Consider the following 26,188-nt stretch of genomic DNA (forward strand, 5'->3'; position numbering starts at 1 on the left):
ACGCCGTCTACAAATATTGTTGGGCTTTTGGAGCGAAGGCGCATTCTGGAATGCTCCCATACATACTTTTTGCGAAACATACGAGGTTTTATGATCAATTATTTGGGTACGTATGTAGTACATGCATGATACGTTTTTGGTCTATTTTTCTACCTTTGATTGATAGGCACAAAAATATGTCTTTGTCACTGTGTATAATATAATGTACAGATCCAGTCTCAATTAAGTCTCAACAGTTATGACTTTAATCCGCGAAGAAACCCGAAGAAAGTACAATATCAGACAGAAAATTGAGCCAAAGGAAGAACAAATGTATGCTTACAATTTATTGATATGAAAATCCACACACGAGCAAGGTGGATATGGAGGCACCACCTGATAGTTTAGACGTTACATTTATTATCACACATAACAGCAACATCGAAAATTAATTAGCAGCATAAGCTAATTAATTTTAAAAAATCAATGTATTCTGAAAATCACATGAGTAGTACTGGCATGGCACTGGCAACAGGCCACAGCACTTCAAGTAGTTCCCGATCTATCGGTTCCCATTTTCTCAATCGGTGCAGCAGCGGAACATGGTGTACCTTTCCATGAGACGGCCGCATTCAGCGCAGGCCACCGTCTCTGGCATGAGCCCGGTGGCAGGCAACATGAGACTGGTGCAGTGATGGGGGGCACTCTTATACACCCCAGCTAGGTATTCATTCAGTGCAGGTGTAAACCCTATTTCACGTCGCTTAATCTCCCACGCAGCGTACTCCCTCAAGCTTCTCAACATGTGCTCCCCATTAGCCTTAGACATGGAAGAACCAGTCCCGATCACTGCCCACCCCCGTTCCGAGGAACGGAAGCTCAACAATGATATGATGCCCTTCAAGACAGGGTCGTTTCTGAGACTGAAACTGTCTGTGTCCCTAAGATGACTTGAGCTTAAAAGCTCGTTCTTAAGTTGTTGTCCTTTAGATTGCCACATGCTTTCTAGACGAATCCAGAAGAACCAGATGAAGTTCCAGTCAAGGACGTGGCTTAGCTTCTCTTCTTCTAAGATTCTCATGATGCTCTTCAGCTTTTGCTCCTTAGCCTTGCTCTTCCCCACGTAAAGTAATTCCAACTGGATCTTAGCTTCCAAAGCCACAGTTCTTGCAGCCCTTGTGAAATCTCGGATCCAAGTTATGTCTTCTCCACCATACAAGCAAATTAATTTCCCTTCTTGAATCTGAAAAATAATTTCTTCTGTATCAATCACAAAATCTAATACTACAGTTTAGATTTTTTTTTCTGTGCAAGATATCCACAAGATTGATCGTATGTGACCAAATATTGTGAATTTAGGGTAATCATTTTGGTTGTCCATCACTCCATCAGTAAGATCCATCAATCCAATAAAAAGGACATTAATTATAATTTATAAACATACGTACTTACCCAGGTAACTAAACTTTGATCGAGGGAGTCCGCCAAAAGTTCCATACTCCAGGTCTCTTCTTGCCATAGCAGCTTCTCTCTGCTGTTGGTGAATGGATAAGCTGCGCTTCCAAAGACACACATCATGTGAACAGCATTGGTGTGCACGATTTTGCCTTGAGGGTCAATTACCACAAGCAGAGGCTTTTTCACGAAGTTCCATTTGCTTCGGATGTACCGGATCACAGTGGCAGAGACGACCGAAGGGTGGAACACTGAATACCATTCCATTCCATTTCTAAGGGTTTCGAATTGTTCATATATGGCTTCGGTCCAATTGTCCTCAATTGGAACCCAGACAATCTCGTACTGGCTCTCTGGCCTTGTCGGGAACTGACGTTTTTCCGAGTTCATTTGATCGGCAATCATGTACTCGTTCTCTTGAGCCACGCCTAGGCCTGAAAGGAACAGTATCACTACTTTCCTCCTCAGAACATCAATGTCCACCTGCATATATATGTCTTAATTCAGTATTACGCATGAGAATATCAAATGTTTTAAGAAGATTGAGATATTCGAGTGATATTGCAAAGCAAACCCTTTTCTTGTTGTAGCCATCGTAGAGTGCTGGCTGATCATCCTTGTAAAATAAAACCCTCAAAGTCTTGGTGTTGTCAATGTGTGGTGTTCCTAAGATGTATTCAATTGCACCTAAAGCTTCGTCATCTTTCTTCTTCACTGCACCACATAATTACTATGATGTTAGATCAAAATATGTGGCATTGTTTCCCAAATTAAGTGATAGCAACATATCCCATTTCTAAGATAATAAGTATGCTCCAAGTATAATGAACTCACGGATGATATCATGTAATCGGTTTAGTGTCTCCTGAAGGTGACTGTGTATATTTTCGAGCTTATGGGACAAGGATGATAGCTCCCATGATTCAGTTACGTAGCTGCATGCGAATTAACTATATTATTCATAGTCTATCTTTCGTGTATTGTCCCACGTTTTCTGGTTGGAAAATAAGTTGGTTGAGGCTAGGGGTTTTGGGAGAGCACTTACTCTGGACCCATGCCTGTGATCCCCAATAGTTGCGATGCAGCAATGACAATACTTCGAATAGTCCAGTAAACAGCCGTGGGGATATTAGCAGCGGAGGTGGTAGATTCTAATTCAGTGGTCAAGTGCGGATCACGGCGAACCTCCTGTAACTGAACAATGCACTTCGTCACTTTGAGCACGGTGTTAACCAAATTGTTGTACGCATCAAACTTTGATTTCAGAACAGTGCTGGCACGTTCCAGTATCTCCGGCAGCTCTCTTAGTGTTCCAACAGCTTTGGCAAGAACGTTGGTGGTGTAAAGTTGCGCCACAAGCCAAAATTCACCATCTCTAACAGAAAAAGCTCCCAAGGCAAGTACTACCTTCTCATCCCAGTCATAATGTTGGACTAAGTGTAGAATGTCCATTGTGGTCTTGTTTGCATCTTCCCCAGTCAGGGACTTGCAGAATAGCTGTCATATATATAGCAAGCATCCTAATTTTTAGAATTTAGTAGCAGCTATAGAACTATCACTAGAATACGGTAGAATTTTCTGATTATCATTAACTCTAAAAGATGGGTATGGTATGTGTATCTTGTGCGATACATTTTTTTAAACCAAAAGAAAAAAAATTCATTTTCACAACATATGCTTGCTGTAAACATATCAAATTAGCAATCAATTAACCTCGCTGAAAACTGCATTAAACAGGCTGATTGGGATTTCATAATTGTCATGAAAGCTACTCAGTTTAGCATGGAGCGCCTTCTCATGATTTTCCAAAGCTTCTGCATTTGCACCTGTGGGAACTGACGCCGATCCCTAACGCATGAACAACAAATGTACAAGGTCAAATTCCTGAGCAAGATAGGAGTGATTAAACTTACATTATGAAATAAAGCAAGTGACAACTATGCACAAGCACATATATATTTATATATAGGGCACTTACTGGAACCAGAAGGTTGCCATGGATATCAGGTTTGGTGACACGAGAAAAAATGACCTCAACAGCTTGAAGAATATGTTTCAATGAAATAGGAGTAGCAGTATAAGGACGATCATGAGATCTATCAGTGTCCAGAACTTGGGTGATCAATCCACTGTCATCTGATGTCAATGTCGATAACTGGCGACGCCCATCCCTGCCTAGGTATTGAGAAGGAGGAGTACGGTAGTTCTCTCTGTGCAGGGGGGTGGCTGCCTTATTCTGAGGTACAAGGGCATTCTGAGCTGCATAGGTGTTTTGAGGCACCGGAGCACTGTCTTGATGAGGTAGATAGGCCATTTGGTTTTTTTTTTCACAATGGTGAGGATTTAGGAAAAGAGCTCAATAGCTTGTATTGTCTGCTAATGGTTTTGGTTCTAGCTAGAGAGCGCTAGACCTTATATAGGTGATTTTGAGATGATGCAAAAGGAAAGTAAAAAAAAAATTTGGCGCGAATTCCGTGCTCTGCTACCTTTCTTCCATTAGGGGTTAGATATTGAATTGAACTATATACAAGGGCTTCGACACAGTATCTGGGGTAACTTTTTGGTCGCACTCGAAATCTTTTTTCACCATCACAAAAGGTCGTCTTGATATTCTTACTCTAGGAACATAATCTACTTATAACGCTGCTCAGGACACATATGGCTGGCAAAATTCTTCAATATTGTTACTCTTGATCGAACTCTTGAAGTATTAGTATTAATTACAACATATATATTGTGTTACAAACTAGTTATTAGAACAATAGTATGAAGCTTCATGAAAAACTTGAAACTATATATGTATTGGCATATTACACGACAATATATTATTATTTCCTGGTGGGGCTAGCTGATCGGTGTGATTATGGTACAAAAACAATTAAGTAATGTCTCTAGGCTATCCGATTATTGTCCTGTTCAGTGTAGAGTTGCAAGGTCAGTGTATAAAATAGCTACACCAAAATAAAAATACGAGATGATGGTATTACCGTCGAATCACTGATACAAGTCGGTCTCATCGATCTTTCTGAGAATATGACCTGTAAAAGAATGATCTGAAAGACTCTTCCTCTATAATAGAACAAGAGATCGACAAGCCTTTGTACTCAAAGTATAAGCTAAGTTCCTTTTACAAGAAAAGCATACAAGTGTAACTTTGTAAACTACTGTTACCCTAGATCACTGAAGTTTCCTAAGTCTTATTTTCTTTGCTGATTGCTCCCAAATCTTTATTCATGCTCTCATGATCTCATTCTGGGGGACCATTGTTATCTGCTTTAAATATTCAAAGCTTAACCTACGAACGATGAGAACCAAGAAGGCGAGAAGGAAAAGCTTTATGCATGACAAGAAACAAACAGAAAAAGCGAGGGTTATATATGCGAGTGGAAACAAATAGGAAAAAGAATGTATGATATTGAAACAAACATGGAAATGGAATATCCACAATTATGAAAAATTCTTTAGCAAGAGGGAAAAAGAAAAGGTTCAGGGCCGGAGATGGTCCCCAATCATAAAGCCTTCAGAAATTAAGTAACGAATATACACAGTTGCATCTTCATATTCAAGTTTTAATGATGATCACCAGCGAGTCCGCAATCAGGTAACACGTACCCTACGTGTTATACCAATTTTGTTATTTTGAGATCTAGGATGTGGAAATGTTGATTTAAATTCACATTAAGCTCATTTCCAGACCAATTCTTTTCACTGATAACACTCGAAACCGGCCAATTGCAAAAATTTGACCTCACTCCTTGTGCTTTGCGCGCCAGCAAAGTCTGATAGATATATATTCTGATCTGATCTGTGGCAAATTATACGAGTTTCATGGTTGTAATAACCCTATTTTTCAAACAATATTTTGGTTTGATATAAATTCTATAAAGTTGTGAAATTTAATTGGAATGAATGTGATCGGTTGCGACGTTGTGAAACGAGAAACGGAAACGTTCTCGGAACGTTTAATTAGAAAAACGTTACGTTTCCGCAACGTATATATCGACTTTTATTCCGTCGCTCGGTTCCGAAAACTTCCTTCACGAAAGTTGTAGAGCTCGTCGATACGAGTGCGTGGACATGTGACACGTTCGAATCGGACATCGGAGGTGAAAGTTATTAACGTCGGAAGTTAGTTTCCGATTTTGAAAACGAGTATAAAATGGTATTTTTGTGATTAGGGTTTCCATTTCAGAAAACCCTTGTCTCTCTCTTCCATCCGCCTCCCTCCTTCTCTCTCTCTCCCTCGCGACTCTCTCTCCCCGACCCTCTCCTTCCAAGCCGACGATCCCCCTCCACCCGCCTCCGTGCTTGACACCGTCGGTGTTACTGAGACCGCGCGACCACGACGCAGCGACCGGTGGTAGCGGCGACGCACCCCGAGCGGGGATCGAGAAACGCCTACGGAGCTTGATCACGGGTTTGTCAATTTCGACGTGGCCGGCATCGCAGGAGCTCGGCGCCACCACCACGACCTCGCCCCCTTCATCCACGACACGAATCAACCCACGGGAGAATCACCTCGAGCAGCGACGCCATCGATCACCTTTCCTCCGAACCCGAGCCTTCACGACGACTTTTGGAGCTCCTCCGAGGGAATCCGACGGTCCAAAACATTGATTGAGGTAAGGATTAACCTTGTGTGATTGTTGTGATGTATTGTTGATGATTTTTGGAGGATTTGTGGGGATCGGAGGATTATGAACACCGCCACCTTAGGCGGCGGGTGTGGGAGCGTGAAGGGGTCTAAGGGCGGCGTGAGGCCGCAGGGAGGAAGAGGGGAGAAAGGAGGATGGTTTTGGGGTGGCGGTGGCGTCATACGCGCCTTGGTTGGTGTCGGCGCGTGGGCCCCACGCGCTGCCACAGTGATTGGCGCGTGAGCGCCACGCGCGGCCTGCCGGAGGTGGCGCGTGCACCCCACGCGCCGCCACGTGCGGCGGCGTGAACAGTGTTTCCGGAAGGGTAATTTTATAATTTATTTACGTACGGTAAATGTAAATGTAAATTTTCTTTACGTACGGTAAATATAAATTTTATTTACGTACGGTAAATGTAAATTTTATTTACGTACGGTAATTGTAAATTTAAATTACTTTTGGTAAAGGTAAAAAGTAATTTTGGAAGGGTAATTCGGTAATTATTATTTACTGAAATAGTACGTACATTTAAATAGTATTTATACGTAAACAGTATGTACTCGTACAGAGATACGTATTGGATGTGTATTTGTACAGTAATACACAAATAGTGAGCAGTAACAGTGAATAGTAACAGTGAACAGTAAATTCGTATAACCGAAAATTGTTGAAACAGTAACCGATTATTACTGTTTCGGCATTTAAAGGTTTACGAAACGTTTCTAAATTCTTTTCTTATCTTTTCAAGGTGATCGATAAATTAAGGAAATGAATTATCTTCGGAAATTGTGGAATTACGCTCGAGGCGATAAGGTGAGTAAAATCTCACATATTTACGAATCTACCCTTGCGGCGATTCCTAGATTTTTGCAAGAGTTTTAAATATTGAAATATGACATGTATACAATATAGTGGAATATATATATATATATTGTATAAATAGTAATAAGTACATATATATATAGTTTGCTATATTATATACTGTTATGAATTCATCTGAAATTAGTTATTTCGATGACGAGGATGTGAATTAGTTTGTACATGACTTTAATATGAAGTTTGTTAAACGTTTTGTCTTCGGACGTGTTTATAAATTATGACGTGTATATGATATAGTGGAGTATATATGTATTGTATTAATGGTAAATAAATACATATATATATAGTTTGCTATATGATATACTGTTATGATTTTATCGTGATGATGTCATATTGATGACAAGATTTTATCGAGCATGTGATTTTGATTTGTACAATATGATGTGAGATTATTGTACGTGATTTAACATGGAGATTGTTAAAATGTGATTTGTCATTGGACCTGATGTTTGGTACAATATGATGTGAGATTATTGTACGTGTTTGGCAAGTCGAAACCTAGCCTTTGGCCGGGCGAAAGTTACGATACAGTTAGAGCTCTAGTCTGTCTGCCGTAGTATTGCATGTGAGGTAACGGGTGGTTATCTGCTCATGGGTACTCAGATTGTTTTGGATGTTGGGTAGCGGGTGGCTATCCAATATCGGCGGTGTATTACGAGAGGGGTAACAGATGTGTACCAGCGTTCTTGGTACCCGTAATATAAATGCATTTGGGTAACCAGAATGGTTACTTAATTTCTCATGAGCGTTTTATTTCATATTTCTTTGGGACGACCAGATGGGCCGTCCATTGACTCATGAGTGCATTTATATTTGTTGATTTGTGATTTTTCGTATATATTGACATGCGAATTATATTTTCATTTTACTCATACGAGCTATAAGTTTACCGGGTTTGTGTTTACAATCCCGGTGCATCAATTCGATGGTGTAGGGGATAATTTCGCAGGTGTTGACTAGTGGAGATTGAGTGACGACTCCGGAGGCTCGAAGTCGTTCGTATCCTGCTTGTGGTGAGGTTTCTAGCGTGGATTTGTGTGTGAGAATTGGTGTGGTTTTATTTGTGAGTTTTGTGAGAGATTGTGAGGATATTACTTTTCCATCTTATGTAATGTTAAATTATAAATTTGGGTTGTAATAATTGGTTTTTCTGAGTTGTATTGAGAACTCAGTGATGATCCGCTGTGCACGTTAAATGATTTCGATTTCATTGAGATTGTTTTTGGTGTTCTAACGACTTTGATATTTTGAGTTTTTAGGCTCGAAATTTTAGGGTCGTTACAATGGTTGAAGGCACTTTCTCTTCAAGGTTCGGCCTAGCATGTCTCTTCACGTCTTCAATATGCTTCCGATCGACTGTGGGAATCATAAACATTATAATTTGAGTCTTTGAGAACAAGATTTTCGTGATCAATAGCATTCTGTATCAAATAGTTGTCAAGTTCAAAATCACTTGTTCGACGTCCCAAAAACTCTTCCACTTCAACTATTTTGAGGTAGCGATGATAGTACTTTTCAGCCTGCTTGACTTCGATACCTTCTCTTCTATTGGATACATAATAATGTGGCAACTTCAACACGAGTTTGTGAAAGCAAGGAGACGCCTGAATGAACGAGGTCAATTGAAGTACACAGCAAATTAACGTACGTCATCTACTTCAAGCTTAACTCCAAACGCCTGAGATTTACTAGCGAAGGAAATTCAAAAATCTTGTTGAGCTGGTGTGGACGCGTCGCAAGTTTTACAACCTCAAGCTGAGGAACACAGCATGCATGATAGTTTTGTACAGCAACCATCTCATATAATCTAGTAATCTACAGCGAAAGAGTACGAAAAGGATACCTCAACATTCCTGATAATCAAGTTAATTATCTTGCACCCAACATAACTAAACGAAACAAAATTTGTATCATAATTCATAAATATCAATGTCTCTGACCTTGTGACACATATGTACTGTCACAACCCCGAAATTTCGAATGATAAAACTCGAAATTGAAGCCATGAAAACTCTAAAACAATCTCAATTATATTGAAATCATCTTATAGTAACAGTGTATCGAAACTGAGTTCATAATACGACTCAGTCGACTTAATTAATACATAACTAATTTATAACTCCAATATTATAACAATAAAAATGTAAAATTCTCTCAATTCTCACCATAAATAGAAGAAATAAACTGCGACAATCTTCAAAGTTAAGCCCTCCAATTATGTTAATCCACACCTGCAGAACTATCTCCTACACCATCGAATAAGTGCACCGGGATTGTAAACACAAACCCGGTAAACTTTACAGCTCGTATGAGTAAACAAACAGTATAACACACATCGCATACAAAAGAAAATAACTGATAACATTTAAAGATAAATGTACTCATGAGACACTAGACGACCCATCTGGTTGTCTAATAATATTAGAAAATATGTGTATTCGTGAGACATTAGGCAACCCATATGTTTACCCAAATAATATTTAAAACACGGGTACTCATCTGTTACCCCTCATGCAGTATGCCGACAGATACTGGGCAACCCATCGGTTACCCAATATCACACAAAACCATGGGTACTCATTAGACCCAGGCAACCCATCTGTTACCCCTCATGCAGTACACCGACATACATCCAATAAAGCTCTAACTGATCGTAACTAACACCCGGCCAAGGCTTGGTTTCGATTACTGCCAACGACGTCCGAAGACCAGAAAAATGTTTTAACAAGACTCGATGTTAAAACCACGTACAATATAACAATCAACGCATGTTTATTGTACAACAACCAAGCGACTTTTTACTCAATAATATAAATATAGTTGCCACAATACAAACTCATTTGGAAATAAAAACGTAACATTATATAATATAACAACCCATATATATATGTATCATATTTACCATTTTTATACACATACACAACCCACTATATTATATACATTTCATAGTTCAATCTTTTTAAGAAATCGTAAATATGAGTCACCGCCAAGGGTAGACTCATCATAGTGAGATTTACTCACCTTATTTCCTGCGTGCAATTTCCACAACACCGAGAGCGATTCTCTCACTCGTTTCTTCGGTCACCTAATAGCATGATAATGTGTTTAGAAAACGATACGTAAAATCTCAGGTGCCAATTTAGTACGATTAATTACTGTTCACGAATTACTGTTCACACGTCGCCGCAGACGACGACGCGTAGGGCTCAGAGGAACTTGGTGTACCTAGAATTCTCTAGATCTATTGATGTAAGAGGAGGAGGCCTATAAATAGGGAGGCACCCCTCGCATTTGAGGCATCAAGCACTACCATAATAAACGACTTAGACGAAGAAACAAGATCGTCGCCTAAGAGCTCTAGACGTCGTGTAAGTACTAATCATCGTCGTCTAGTATTTGTCGTCTCAAGTCAGTATTCTAAGACATTAGACGACGAAATGACAACAATATCATCGGCTAAGTGGAACTAAGTCGACAAATTACATGTCGTCATGTTACATTAATAGCAACAGTATGGTTATACTAAGCCGATAAAACTATTTGTCGAGTAAATATCTAGATTTCAAAAGTTTTCAATCTAAGACGACGATTTATCTTGTGGACACACATTTTATCCGACTAAATGTTTCGTCTCCATATCTGTTTGGCCCCTAAATATTAAAGCCACGAAACATTGTTTTCGTCGCCTTACTGAATTTAGTTAGCTGACGAAATTTATTCTATCGTCGACTAAGTTTTTCTTTTTCAAAATCTAATTTTTTTACTAAATAGAAAAAATCTGATTTTAAAATTTATTATTATGAAATTATACATTCGGATAAAAAATAAAGTTAATTAATAATATTAATTAATAGTGTGTTCATACGAACTAGCTAGTTTATACAAACCTACTAGCATCCCAACAAAAGTGTATGAAGTTACTACTTCACATAAAAAGTTCATACAAACTACAAGATAGGAGAAAGAAGGATCATGAGCACAAGTTGTCACATTTGGTTGCATGCATCGAAGCTTCTCCTTAAACATATTTTGCAACTGCATAATATTCTCCCTACAATCATCCTCCACTTTCTTGAGACGCTCCTTGGAATCGTCCTCCATTTTCTTGAGACGCTCCTTGGACTCGTCCTCCATTTTCTTGAGACGCTCCTTGGACTCGTCCTCCATCTGCTTCATCATCTTCTTAGTCGCTTGAGTCTCCTCCTCTGTCAATGCAGCCCTACGAAAGTCTCTAGAATGTTCTCATTCATTGACCGGTGTGCGGTGGAAGGCTGTTGTGACGAAGAAGTGACACTAAAAGTTGCTCTTCCCACACCTGTGACAACTTTCTTGTTTCGTTGTCGTAATGCATCAATAAGAACTTGAACTTGAGTAGGCTCATCAAATTAGTGAATAATCTGGTCATCCTCCATGCCCGGATTGTCATCCCTCATTTTTTCTGTCATTTCATCAACCACTGTTCTTATCTTGTCCTACATTTGATTAATGAAGTATAAGAAGCATGTCAACGTAAATAATTCACCCATTAACATTTAAGACCAGTTCGTGGCAAACTCCAAATAAAAAACAGAAACAACATTTTCACTCAACACTATCCAAGAGCAGTCCATTCGAATCCAACCAATGCATATAAACTATTACAACATTCATTTTGTCGCACTCCAGCAAATTCATACCTGCTATATTAATGTCATTTCTCCTTTGAACATATGCATACAAACAATATCCAACATCCAAAACAATCCAGCAAATTCACTCTATTTTGTAATTCTACCAATGCATAGAAAACATAACAACATCCCAATACAAAGAGTCCATCAATTTGTCAATAACCAGAAATGCAATGTATAATAAAATAACAACTAGTACTTACCAAATTTGAATTGGCTTTCGGGTGACCAGCCGGGTACGAAAGCTCATAATTCTTGAGCAATGGCATTGGTACACCCTTTTGTTTTAGCTCAAGCGCCCCATAGATGAAAGGCGTCAGCCCGGTGGAGTGGTGTAATGTCTTTTTGTCGCGGTTAATGGAGTTGTCTTCCGATTGTCTCTGTATAATTAATAGTATAAACAATTAATCTAAAAGTAATTTTCACATTCCAAGAGAGTTGACACTGATGACAAGCATACCTGGAACTCAGGGGAGTTGGAGTGATGTACCAACCAGCTCCACTCCTCCCTCCTAAATTCCAACTCTTTTGGGATTTAATCCGGCCATTTCTTCCTAAACTTATGGAGCTTGCTCTTCCACTCCTTGTATGCAGTGGTAGCATGAGTGTCAATCCACTCAAATATCGGCTTATGAGAAGTATCGATGTCATTAAGTAACTGTTACAAACGAATAATGGATTCTATTATGAAAACACACCTAATCCAATTCAATTATCAAAACATTACAGAGAAAAAACCCAAAATGATACTTGAAGTATCGTGAAAAGTATTTTTTGGTACCTACGAATTTTTGTTACCCGAAATGGTACATGAACTATTGCACCGTTACCCAATATGGTACCTCCGTTAGTTTCTCCGTTAAAGTACCTCCGTTAGTTTCTCCGTTAAATTGATGATGTGACATGTATTTAGAGTTTTTTTTACCAAATATAGTAAAACCTTGTTGAATAATACCCGATTAAATAATAACCTGGCTAAAATAAAACTTTTTTTCGGTCTCAACTCGGAATCAACATGTTAAATTAATAATTCACTAAATTTATAAGATAATAGAAGTTCGAAAATTTATTTAGCTAGACCCCATCAAATATATAAATTATTAGTGTCATAATTTATATAATAAATTGTAAATTTATGAGGATTTCATTAAAAAATTTAATTAACATAATCATCATCAAATAATATAATATTTTGAACAATGTTATACATAAAAAATAGTATATTTAATAAGGTATACGTAATAAATTAAACAATGTAAGTAAAAACCTATTTCTTCAATAAAATGAAACAAAATATTTATTATATCTTGATAAATTAATAAGTTATAAATAAATTAATAATATTGATATATTAATTTTCGCTAAATTAATAACTTTTATCAATTCCTAGACTGTTAATTCATAGAGGTATTACTGTAAGTAATAAGAAAAATAATAATTTTAAAATTAATTTTGTTATTATTGCTAAACAAATATATATACTAAAACTTGGGTTATATTTTGTGATATATGAGTTGAATTTCCTCTTAAAATTACAAATTTCATAAAAAATATTGTAAATAAATTTGTAAATAATATAGGTATGATTTATCAAGTCCAACAAATTTTCAGTCAGTTTGGTGAATTTGTGAGAATTTTGAAGGAAAAGAGATAGGAAATAAAAAAAATTGTGTATAGCCCATTTTGTCCTTCTAAATACATGTCACATCATCAATTTAACGGAGAAACTAATAGAGGTACTATATTGGGTAACAGTGCAATAGTTCAGGTACCATTTTGGGTAACAAAAATTCGTAGGTACCAAAAAATACCTTTCACGATACTTCAGGTATCATTTTGGGTATTTTCCCAAACATTATATACCTCTTGAAATAAACAAAAATAAACCAGTTAACAAAATATATTACATTACAGTCAGCCTTATTTGCATGCTTACCTGCAGTTCATCTATCAACTTCTTCCTCTCAAGATAATCATGCTCTTTCCATGATTTTTTTGTCATGGAAATTGTGTCCTTCACAATGTGGCTAATATCATGAGTCAGCAAACTATTATGCCCTTTAGTGTCAGGTCCATGCAAGAAATCATCATCAAATAAAATTTCCATCTTTTTTTTTGTGCATCTTGAAATAATCAAGGGCCGTTTTCCCTTTCACAAACCCCCGATTACGTTTTGGGGGTGGTGCTGCAACAATATTACACATTTAATTTAGTAACTTAGTATATATCATTAGGTTGTTTATTATAATTCAATACCAAATAAGTAGGTTGTTCACAATGTACCTCCTTCAGGGCGAGAACGAAGTTCTTTTCGAGCATATCTAACACACAACCATTGTGTCGAATCGTCATCAACTGGCAGCGGGGCAGGGATAGGTGCAGCTGATCCAGAAGCAGGCGGCACTGTCATTGGTGGTGAAGGGACCTCCTCTGTTGCGCAGGCCCTAAAAAGGTTATCATATATCTCCTGTTGTCTCTTCCTTTTCCCAGTTGGAGGCATAATTGTTTTTGTACAATCACCACAAGCTGTATACATGAGGACAAAGTACAAATTGCAGAACACCAAGAAGAGCAATAAGTTAGTGAAGTAACAAGTCACATACACAAACAAGATAAGTTTTAGTCTTTATTCTTCATAAATTGTAAGCATCAAATAAATTGCATTATATAAAACTATGCTCTTTGATATCTTGTTGCTTACTATGTAACACAATATTTCAATGAATAACTAGTTGACTAGTTGAATCAAACAACCAATTATTCCCAACTTGACCAGAGTTAAGGTTAAAAAAAAAAAATTCTCCATGTCTAAACTATCATCTTCAATCTTTACATCGTTAGAAGCATTTGTCCTTTTAAGGATTTATTTGTATAATTAAAGGGTTGTGAAATGGTCATCTGGAACTCTCCCAAAACAAGCAACAATTCATTAGTAAACAACTTGAATCAAAACACAAAACCCAATATATTTCCAATGACAAACCGCAAAACCCAACAACACCATCACTTCAAGAATATAAAACTAACATTCCAGCCACTACTTACATTGCCAATAACTCATCAAAAAACTAAATTTTCAATCAAAATACCACCATAACCACATAGTTGGATTCACAACCACACAAGTTCATTCAGATGCAATATACAAACAACACTAAGAGTACAAAAACCCATAAAGTAGTTACATTTATGGTACTAAACAAGAAACCCAGCAAAACCCAGAATCAAAAACACCGATCATTACCAATTTAATAGTAGACAAGCTTCAATTGTGAGAAAAAAAACCTCAAATTTGGTGTAATGGTCGAAACTTTACGATTACGATTGGCAAGAATCACATGGATGAATCTTCAAAACCTAGAAAGATAGATTCCTTTGCTTCTTCTATATCTCTCTGCAACAAAACCTAATCAATCAATCGAAGCATAAAATATCAGATGGACCCTAGCAGTGGAATATAATCCCATCTTATATGTTGTAATAATCCGATTTTTCAGAACCAACTATTGGCTTGTTTTAAATTTATTAAATTTCTGAAATTCATTTAAATGACTTTTGGTTGCTTGCGACGTTGCGAAACGAAAACGGAAACGTTCTCGGAACATTTTTGTAGAAAAACGTTACGTTTTCCACGACGTGAATATAGACTTTTATTCTATCGCTCGTTGTAGAGCTCGTCGATATGAGTTCGTGGACACGTCACGCGTTCGAATCGGACGTCGGACGTGAAAGTTATTAACGTCGGAAGTTAGTTTCCGATTTTGGAAACGAGTATAAATAGAAAATTTTAGGGATTATGGTTTCTATTTCTGGAAACCCTTCATCCGCCTCCCCCTTTCTCTCTCTCTCTCCCCGATTGTTTCCTCCCTCAGCCCACCACCGATCTCCCCACTTAGGGCGACGTGGCCCTCACCGCCGACGCCGAAACACTCGCCGACTCGACTTCTCCCTCCCTTGAGCAGGGCGCAACGTCCCTCGCGGAAGTCAAGCCCACCTCTTGCGGCCCCTACAACTTGTCGCCGCTCAACCCTCCGTCTCCGGCGACATAAGAGCTCGAAGGAGAACACCCCGACGCCGGTCCTCACCCGTGGAACCATCTGCAATCGAATTGGGGGTGAACCACATCGCGATTCAGTCACAATCCAAAATAGAACGCCGGCGACTTCTTGAGCTCCTCCGTGACGATCCGACGGTCTCAAGCTTCGACTGAGGTGAGGGTTAGTTTCATATGATTGTTGTGAATTTTTTGTTGGTTTGAGGAAGATTGGACGGGGATCGGAGGATTGATGAACACCGCCGCCTTAGGCGGTGCGTGTGGGTGCATGGAGGGGGTAGGAGGCGGCGTGAGACCGTGGGAAGGTAGAGGAGGAGGAGAGGAGGAGATTTGGGGCGGCGGTGGCGTAATACGCGCCGTGGTTGGTGTCGGCGCGTGGGCCCCACGCGCTGCCACAGTGAGTGGCGCGGTTGCCGGTGAGTAGCGCGTGTACCCCACGCGCCGCCACGTGCGGCGGCACGTGATCAGTGATTTCGAAACAGAAATTTTGTAAATTTATTTTTACGTCGATGAATGTAAAAAGTGATTTACGTATTGTAAATGTAAATTTATTTTACGTTCGGTAAATGTAAATGTAAATTACATTCAGTAAATGTAAAAAGTAAATTTAGAAGGGTAATTCAGTAATTATTATTTACTGAGACAGTATTTACATTTAAATAGTATTATATGTACAGAAATACGTAAACAATATGTACTCGTACATGAATATGTAATGGATGTGTATTTGTACAGTAATACATGAATAGTAAATACGTGAACAGTAAAATTCGTAAAACCAGAAATTGTTGAACAGTAACAGATTATTACTGTTTCGGCATTGAAGGTTTACGTAACGATGCTAAATTCTTTTCTTATTCTTTCAAGGTGATCGATAATTCAAGTAAATGAACTACTGACGGAAATGTGGAATTACGCTCAAATATATGAGGTGAGTAAAATCTCACTTATTTACGAATCTACCCTTCCGGAGATTCAAGATTTTGCAGAATTTTAAAGAATGAAATATGACATGTATATGATATAGTGGAATATATATATATATATATATATATATTTGTATAAATGGTAAATAGGTACATATATATAGTTTGCTATATTATATACTGTCATGATTTCGTTGTGAATATGTCATTTTGATGACGAGATTTATATATTGATCATGTTGATGCGATTTGTACAATATAATGAGATGATTATTATACGTGGTTTTAACATTGAGATGTGTTAAAACGTTTTGTCTTCGGACGTGAATTTGTCTACGGACGTGAATCTTCGGATGTGATTTGTCTTCGGACGTGATTTTGTGTACGGACGTGTGATGTCTTCGAACGTGTTTTGTCTTTGGACGTGATTTTGTCTACGGACGTGTGATATCTTCGGACGTGTTTTGCCTTCGGACGAGTTTTGTCTTCGGACGTGATGGATGTCTTTGGACGAGTTTTGTCTTCGGACGTGTTTATGTCTTCGGACGTGTTTGGCATGTCGGAACCTAGCCTTTACCCGGGCAAAAGTTACGATACAGTTAGAGCTCTAGTCTGTCTACCGGAGTACTGCATGTGAGGTAACAGATGGGTTATCGGCTCATGAGTACTCATATTTTTGGATGTTGGGTAGCAGGAGGTTGCCCAATGTCGGCGGTGTACTACGTGAGGGGTAACAGAGGTGTACCGGCGTTCATTAGTACCCGTATTATAAATGCATTTGGGTAAATAGAGGGGTTGCCCAATTTCTCATGAGAACTTTCATTTTCATATTTTGGACAACCAGATGGGCCGTCCATTGACTTATGAGTGCATTTATATTTGATGTTTTTGTGGATTTCCGTATATATTGATATGCGAGTTTTTATTTTGTTTTTACTCATACAAGCTGTAAAGCTTACCGGGTTTGTGTTTACAATCCCAGTGCACCAATTCGATGGTGTAGTGGATAACCCCGCAGGTGTAGATTAGCGGGAATTGACGGACCACTCAGAGGACTTGAAGTTATTTATTTCCAGTTTGTGTGAGGATTTTGTGTGACTATCTTGTGAGGTTGTTGTGAGGATTATACATTTCCATTTGTTATAATATTGAATTATAATTTAGTTTGTAATAATCGGTTTGACTGAGTTGTATTTTGAACTCATGATCCGCTATGGCATTTAAAATGATTTCAATTTATTGAGATTGTTTTAGTGTTTTTCATGACTTTGAAATTTGAGTTTCATGCTCGAAATTTCGGGGTCGTGACATATGTGGGTAGGTCAACGTCGCTGGATAGAGTTGACGATGGTGGAGGTGGCGGTGCCCGATGATTGGACCACTGAAGGTGGAGGAAGGCCTCAACTTAATTGGGAGAAAGAAACAGCTACACTAAAGCATTTGAGAATGAAGTAGGGATATACGGTTGTACTTGATATTATATGCAAAAAATATTAAATTTTGCTCCCTTAAGTTTATTCGAAGTTTGGCGAAAAAAGAGCGGAAAATACAACCGCCAAATATTTTGGCACTACTTAGGTTACAAAATTGTACATTTCGTCTCCTAAGTCATATATATTCAGTTTAATAAAACATTGTGAATATCTATTGTTACTGCAAATATTGTCAAAATCCTATATTATTAATCATAGGAGGAAGAAGATAAATAATAAATTTTGCAAATCAATTATCTAGAAATTAAATAACAATTTAGAGTTTTAGTAAACAAATAATTAAAGTTGTAAAAATATTTAAATAAAGATTTCAATCTTTCCCATTCCAATCCTCATCCTTAGTATCATTTGCTTCTGATTCAGTTATATAAGCAGTTGGATCCTCAAGATCAAACTCCGCATCATCATCTGCTGAATCATAATCTGTATCATCAATGAAATTATCTTGTGCTAATCTTTTTGCATATGTCAAGTTGTTTCCTTGGCCCGACCTTTTTGAAGATATAGCTATTTCTGGGATTGTAATGAACTGAACATCTTGCACGAAATGCAGTTGGTTGTTGATGCGAATGTCCGCTAAATTTGGGACTTGAGGCGGTGAAGGCTCTTGATATGGTTGAATAACATCCTCATCATCATCCTCTTCATCATGCTCTTCACCTATTGAAAGTGTAGACTCACTCCATATATTCCTATGTGACATTACGTTAACCACTTTCCAAGGAGGACCGGCTTTAGGATCATCAAAATAGAACACTTGTTTTGCCATGGTGGCAAGAATGAATGGCTCATCATCATATCAACTCGTGTCTGTATTCACTGACAACATGCCATAATCCATCTTCGTACTCCTCGATACACCCGGGTCAGTATTAAACCATTTACACTTGAACAAAACAACACTCATAGTTCCATACATTAGCTCGACAACGGCTAGTAGCACTCCATAGTAGGGATAGTCGTTCCCATCTACCATGACCCCATAATTTTGGGTTTTATGTCTTATATCTCGTTGAAGTGTCACAAACTTGACACCATTGACAAAACATCATGCGTGTACACTATGGTGTTGCGGCTTTCTAGCCAAACTGTACAATTCTGTTGAGTACCATTCATGATTCTGCTGTCGCAAAGAATTCATCCGTAATGTTGGTACTAACAAAATAAAAATCATTGAACAACATCAATATTGTAACATCTAATTAAGCAATAGTATGTCAATGTTTTAGATCAACGTGCGTACCCATTTGCGAAAATAATCAGGAAACGTTTTTTTATGCGTCTCCTTTGGCCTTCGGTCTCTAGGATCAGCTTCACATAGTTCCAACTACTTATCAAGGTAATAATTGACTTCGGTGCAATGTTGTAGTACACACCAATGTGCTTCAATTAGCTCATTATCACTCAATCTTTCAGAATTTAGTAAATGACCATAGTGTCGTATCTCTCCTGATACAACTGAAAGATTAAAGTGTCTAGTATTGGCCATGGTTGAAGATTCCGCTGAGTCACCATTTTGAAGATATAAGTTACAATAGGTCACACACTCATCTGCAATGTATGACTCCACTATCGATCCCTCTGGGTTACTCCTGCTTTTGCATAACTTTTTGTACTGCCCCATTTGTCTAAAATTACATTGTGCGTATTATGCACTTGCATGATAATATAAAAAATAATGATGGCAATTGTTCAATAAGTTGTACTTTTCTTAGGGGTACATCCATGTGCAATGTACTGGACCAGTAAGCAACACTTGTTCGGGAAGATGGATCTTTAGGTGGATCATATTGACAAAGAAAGTGGGGGGAAATCCGCTCCAATTTTCACATGATGTAGTTGATGTATTCTTTCGAAATAAGGACTTCTGACTTCTTCAGCTCTTTAGCACATAACTTCTGAAAAAACCTACACAACGCTATTATAGGTTCAACCACATCTTGATGCAAATAGGGTCGAATTACCACTAGAAGAAGACGTTGCAGCAAAACATGAAAATCATGAGTCTTCAATCCACAAAACTCATTATCCTTGACATTGATACACCGAGATATATTTCCAGCATATCCATGAGGATATTTTACTCCTTTAAACCATGTGAATATGGCTTTCTTCGAAGTCGAATGTAATGTGTGAGGTGCAAGAGGTAATTTTGTCATTGTCCCTGTCTTCACTGGCCATAAGTGTCTTCGTATATCCAACTCTTTGAGATTCTCACGAGCTTTCACAGTGTCTTTATTAGTGTATTCCAAAGTGAGAGTTGTTCCCGCAATGCAATCAGATACACCCTTCTTTATATGCATGACATCTAGGGTGTGCCTCAATATTGATTTAGACCAGTAAGGTAAATCATAAAATTTACTCTTGTGGGTAAAACACAACAAACGGTCAAGGCGCTCAGGAACCGGTTTAGAGCGATCACTGCTTAGCGGTCTGAAATCAAAAGAATTTAAGTTCTTAAGAATTTCATCACCAGACCACACTCGGGGTTGAGGACGAAATTATTTTGTGCCATCAAATGCCTCAGCATTATGTCACCAAGGGTGGTCAGCTGGAAGCCATCTACGGTGACCCAAGTAACACACCTTCTCCCTACACCAATCAGAATGTACTTCGTTCAAGCAAACTGGACATGCATTGTACCCACTAACAGACTGAGATGACAACATGCCGTAACCAAGAAAATCGCTTATGGTCCACATCACTGATGTTCTCATCATAAATGAAGTTCCACTATGCCTATCAAAAGTAAGGACCCTATTTTCCCATAAATCTAATAGCTCATCAATCAATGGTACCATATACACATCAAGACATTTTCCTGGAGACTTTGGACCTGGAATTAACAAAGACATCATACTAAATTCTTTCTTCATACACATCCAAGGAGGCAGGTTGTACGGTACTAGAATAACAGGCCATGTACTATATGACAAACTCATATTTCCATGGGGATTGAATCCATCTGTTGCAAGCCCAAGTCTTACATTTCGTATGTCTGCCGCAAAATCAGGCAATGATATGTCGAATGATTCCCAAGCCTCACCATCTGTAGGGTCATCATCTTTCCTTCTTTCCCCATGCCATTTTCATTTCATATGAAGTATGTGAACACATGTAAAGGCGCTTTAGCCTCGGAATCAAAGGGAAATAACGAAGTACCTTCACAAGAACATAGTTTTCCTTAGCTGTATCTTCTTCCCACCTCGAGTCATGGCATATTGGACATTCATCAAGCTTGGCTCTCGTTTTGTAAAACAAAACACAATTATTCTTGCATGCATGGATTTTCTTATAACCAAGACCGAGATCACCCAATATCTTGTGTACCTTGTAATAACTATCAGGAAGATTGTTTGGTTGAGGAAGCAAACTCTTAACATTCTTCAACATATTGTCAAAAGCCTCATTTGACCACCTGTTCTTCACTTTCAGCTACATCTGTGACAGGATGGTTCCCAAAACAGTCTGAGAACTATCATCATATAATGAAATCCGAACTTTAGCAAGCAGTCTAGTATACTTATAATATTCCCGAGTGTCTGTGTTAGGGCAACTCGTGTCTCTATCATTAGTAGTGGTATCATAAATTGCATTTTCCTCATGTATTGGAGCAATTTTAGGAAAAATGTCATGTAGAATATTCATAACTGGGTTTACATAAGGCTCGAAACTACCACTTGATGTCTCATCCACATAATCAGCTACTTCACCGTGCTTGCTCCATGTTGTGTAATTGCACATGATACCATAGTTACTCAAGTGATTGTACATTCCTTCTATTGTCTTGAACTCAATATTGTAGCATCTTAAGAATGGACATCTGTGTTTATTCTTTCTAGCACCATATTCTTTCACAAACAACATAAAATCAAGCACTCCTTGTTGGTATTCAATTGCCCCCCTTGGTAATTGCATCAAACTCTTATCTTTGTCCATGTCCTAAGAACTTCTAAAGATAAATATACAAAAAAAATATTGATATTCTTAATAACATAAAACATAAGAAAATCATTTCATACATAAATGATATTTTTAATAAACAACCATTAATATATTAATGGATAATCAATCAAATTAAATTTCACTAATGAAATAAAATTTCACAACAATAAGGAATATTATGTAATGATTGTAATATACACAAATAACATAATCTTCTAAATAATATGTGACCAGAATTATCACCGGAAAACTCTTTGGAAAACATGAATAATTGAATGTAATGTCATAAAAATGATAGCTAGAGAGAGAGAGAGAGAGAGAGAGAGAGAGAGAGAGAGAGAGAGAGAGAGAGAGAGAGAGAGATTATACAAAGCTATAAAACCAATGGGTAGTGATAGACAAGGCTTAGAAATATTTGATTATAAGATTTCCAGCCATAGCAATGAAGATCGCCGTTTTTTTTCTTCAGAGAGGAGTGTTGTTGTTTTGCTCAAATATTTCACGATCTGGAAATATAACAAGAGGTTATAATCATACGATGACTTAGGCGACAAACTGATCGCATTTCATCGCCATACTAGGTAGTAAGACAATGACCCAATATATTCGTCACCTTACACGTGGAGTTCTTAGCCCACAACTACATTGTTCGTCGTCTAAATAATAAATATAACGACAAAAGTCTATTTCGTCGCCTTAATAATTAGCAAAGCAACAATTCTACATAGCTGTCGGCTACATGTGGTCTTTCTTAGCCGACGACTTAGTGTTTGGTCACCTAAGAATTTTATAAGCCGACCCATTTCTTTTCGGTCAGTTAGGAACTTTCTTAGGTGACAAAATAGTATTTCATCGCCTAACTGTCATCTAAACCGACGAACAAGTTCTCTAAGATGACAAATGGGTATCCGTCATCTTACTTGGTGTAAGGCGACAAAAGTTTTTGTAGTTTGTCGATTAAGCTTTTTATTGTGGTAGTGAAGCAAGAAGCCATCAAACATACTTGTAAACACTTGTAAGTTTTTTTTTAAAATAAAAGTTCTCTTTAAGAGATATTCTTTTTGCCTTTCATTTGTTCTGTCCAGATGTTGCGAAAGTTAGGCTGAGATAACATAAGGGAGTTGCTAAAGGGGCACGAGTACCATAACAAAACAGTAAGCTCGTGACAATAAACTAATTAAATTAAAAAAATCAATGTATTCTGAAAATCACGAGTAGTACTGGCATGGCACTGGCAATAGACCACAGTACTTCAAGTAGTTCCCGACTTAAAAGCTCGTTCTTAAGTTGTTGTCCTTTAGCAATCCACATGCTTTCTAGACGAATCCAGAAGAACCAGATGAAGTTCTAGTCCAGGACGTGGCTTAGCTTCTCTTCTTCTATGATTCTCATGATGCTTTTCAGCTTTGCTCCTTAGCCTTGCTCTTCCCCACGTAAAGTAATTCCAATTGGATCTTAGCTTCCAAAGCCATAGTTCTTGCAGCCCTTGTAAAATCTCGGATCCAAGTTATGTCTTCTCCACCATACAAGCAAATTAATTTCCCTTCTTGAATCTGAAAAATAATTTCTTCTGTATCAATCACAAAATCTAATACTACAGTTTAGAATTTTTTTTCTGTGCAAGATATCCACAAGATTGATCGTAGATGTGACCAAATATTGTGAATTTAGGGTAATCATTTTGGTTGTCCATCACTCCATCAGTAAGATCCATCAATCCAATAAAAAGGACATTAATTATAATTTATAAACATACGTACTTACCCAGTAACTAAACTTTGATCGAGGGAGTCCGCCAAAAGTTCCATACTCCAGGTCTCTTCTTCCCATAACAGCTTTTCTCTGCTGTTGGTGAATGGATAAGCTGCGCTTCCAAAGACACACATCATGTGAATAGCATTGGTGTGCACGATTTAGCCTTGAGGGTCAATTACCACAAGCAGAGGCTTTTTCACGAAGTTCCATTTACTTCGGATGTACCTGATCACAGTGGGAGAGACGACCGAAGGGTGGAACACTGAATACCATTCCATTCCATTTCTAAGAGTCTCGAATTGTTTGTACTTGGCTTCGGTCCAATTGTCCTCAATTGGAACCCAGACAATCTCGTACAGGCTCTCTGGCCTTGTCGGGAACTGACGTTTTTCCGAGTTCATTTGATCGGCAATCATGTACTTGTTCTCTTGAGCCACGCCTAGGCCTAAAAGGAACAGCATCACTACTTTCCTCCTCAGCACATCAATGTCTACCTGCATATATATGTCTTAATTCAATATTACGCATGAGAATATCAAATGTTTTAAGAAGATTGAGATATTCGAGTGATATTGCAAAGCAAACCTTTTTCTTGTTGTAGCCACCAATTGTAACAAATCCAATAATATCAATCAAGATAATACTTTCAAACTCTTTGTGTTCTTGTTCATAAATTTCTTCATTGTATCAGAGCAGGTCGATTAGTCGTCTTCTTCTGCATATTTCATCTTATTGTTCCTTTGAAACCACGCATTCAGTTTTATCATGATTGATTCCGATTTTTTATCTATGAACAACCAATCTAGATCCACGCATTCAACACCAACCAACGCCTGACTCTTACCTTGCTCAATAGGGTTAACTATCACTCATGGTCAACATATATCATTCTTGCACTGGAAAGCAAGTTTAGACTTGGTTATATCAATGGATCTATATCCATGCCTGAGCCTCTTGATGGTTATGATACATGGCTAGTAAGAAATCATCATGTCATGTCCTGGTTGTGCAATCAATAGAACCCCATATTGCTCAGATCTTCAATTACTCAGAATCTGCTGCTATTCTCTGAAAGGCTTTGAAAGAGATGTATGGAAATGGAAATAACACAGCTAGGGTGTTCCAACTGAAGAAGGAGATGGCTAATATTTAGCAAGATGAGAACTCATTTTCAAAGCACATGGGAGCTCTCACCATCTTGTGGAATGAACTGAACTAGTTCAAGCCTCACACACTTGATTCCACTATCATTCACAAACGTGCTGATGAAGACAAGGTGTTTCAACTCCTAGCAAGCTTGAATTCAGATTATGAAGACTTGAGAAGTATCATTCTCATAAGCTCTGATCTTCCATCATTCACAAGTGTATGTGCTACGATTCACAGGGAAGAAGTAAGAAGGAAGGTCATGAACTCAGAAGCTAAAGCTATCAATCCGGAAGTTAGAGCATGTGTTTCTAGTCATCAAGTCATTGAACCTAAGGTGTTCAAGGGAAAGAAGCAAAATTTGTTGTGTGATCACTGTGGGTCAACCACTCATACCATTGAAACTTGTTGGATTCTCCATCGAGAGCTAAAATTCAAGTTCAAAAGAGAAAGGGAGATGAAGAACAAGGCCAAGGTGGTTTCAAGGAAAAGGTGGCTGCTGCTTCTACTGTCCCTCTAATGGTTGATTTCACCACCAATCCCCACTACTCTTCTCAATGACTTTGCCATGTATCTACAATAGAAGAACCAAAATGGTGAGGCTGCAGCTTCTTCTAGTCAAAACACTGCATTACTTGGTCATTTTGCTGGTTTCTTAGCTGATTCAGATCATGGTGGTGCAAGTGATATTTTAGGTATTCTACAAGCTTTTTTCACTGCTTTGGATATGAGTGATAAGTATGATTGTTGGATTGTTGATTATGGGGCCACTGATCATATGACTAACCAATTAGACAAACTTCAGAATTTTGAATTTTTTTCTTCTAGTGTCTCAATTACAAATGGAAAGGGTGCAACTGTTTGTGGAAATGGAAAAATCAAAGTCTTATCTAGATCTATTAAGTCAGATGCTCTATTTGTGCCATCCTTTCCTTTTAAATTGCTCTCAGTTGGGAAAATCATTAGTTTGTTACATTGATTTGTCATTTTCACCCCTGACAAGGTGTTCTTTCAAGACATTATCACCAAGAAGATGATTGGTGAAGGGGTTTTTAGGAATGGTCTCTATTACTTCTTAATGGAAACTTCTGCATCTAAGACTTTTCAAGTTAGTTCAAATTTTGCTTCAAACTTCCCTCTATAGCACAAGAGGATAGCTCATTCCATCTAACAAGATCTTGTCAATTTTGTTTCCTCATTCATGTAATGATCAGACTCAATGTGATGTATGTTAGTACTCTAAGTTCACAGG

General features: G+C 38.0%; 1 protein-coding gene across 1 annotated transcript in view; it reads right to left on the bottom strand.

Annotated features, from left to right (window-relative positions):
• Positions 1-302: 302 nt before the first annotated feature.
• The window catches only part of LOC126790037 (protein SIEVE ELEMENT OCCLUSION B-like), a 33,329-nt gene continuing 7,443 nt past the window's right edge, over positions 303-26,188 (bottom strand). The window contains exons 3-7 of the mRNA XM_050516164.1: positions 2,480-2,931; positions 2,269-2,369; positions 2,009-2,148; positions 1,432-1,917; positions 303-1,222 (exon numbers count right to left, since the gene is read on the bottom strand). Coding sequence (XP_050372121.1) covers positions 560-1,222; positions 1,432-1,917; positions 2,009-2,148; positions 2,269-2,369; positions 2,480-2,931 — 1,842 coding nt within the window. The 3' untranslated portion in view covers positions 303-559. The remainder of the gene's footprint in view (positions 1,223-1,431; positions 1,918-2,008; positions 2,149-2,268; positions 2,370-2,479; positions 2,932-26,188) is intronic.

Source organism: Argentina anserina, chromosome 4, assembly GCF_933775445.1.
Source record: "Argentina anserina chromosome 4, drPotAnse1.1, whole genome shotgun sequence".
Taxonomy (NCBI): domain Eukaryota; kingdom Viridiplantae; phylum Streptophyta; class Magnoliopsida; order Rosales; family Rosaceae; genus Argentina; species Argentina anserina.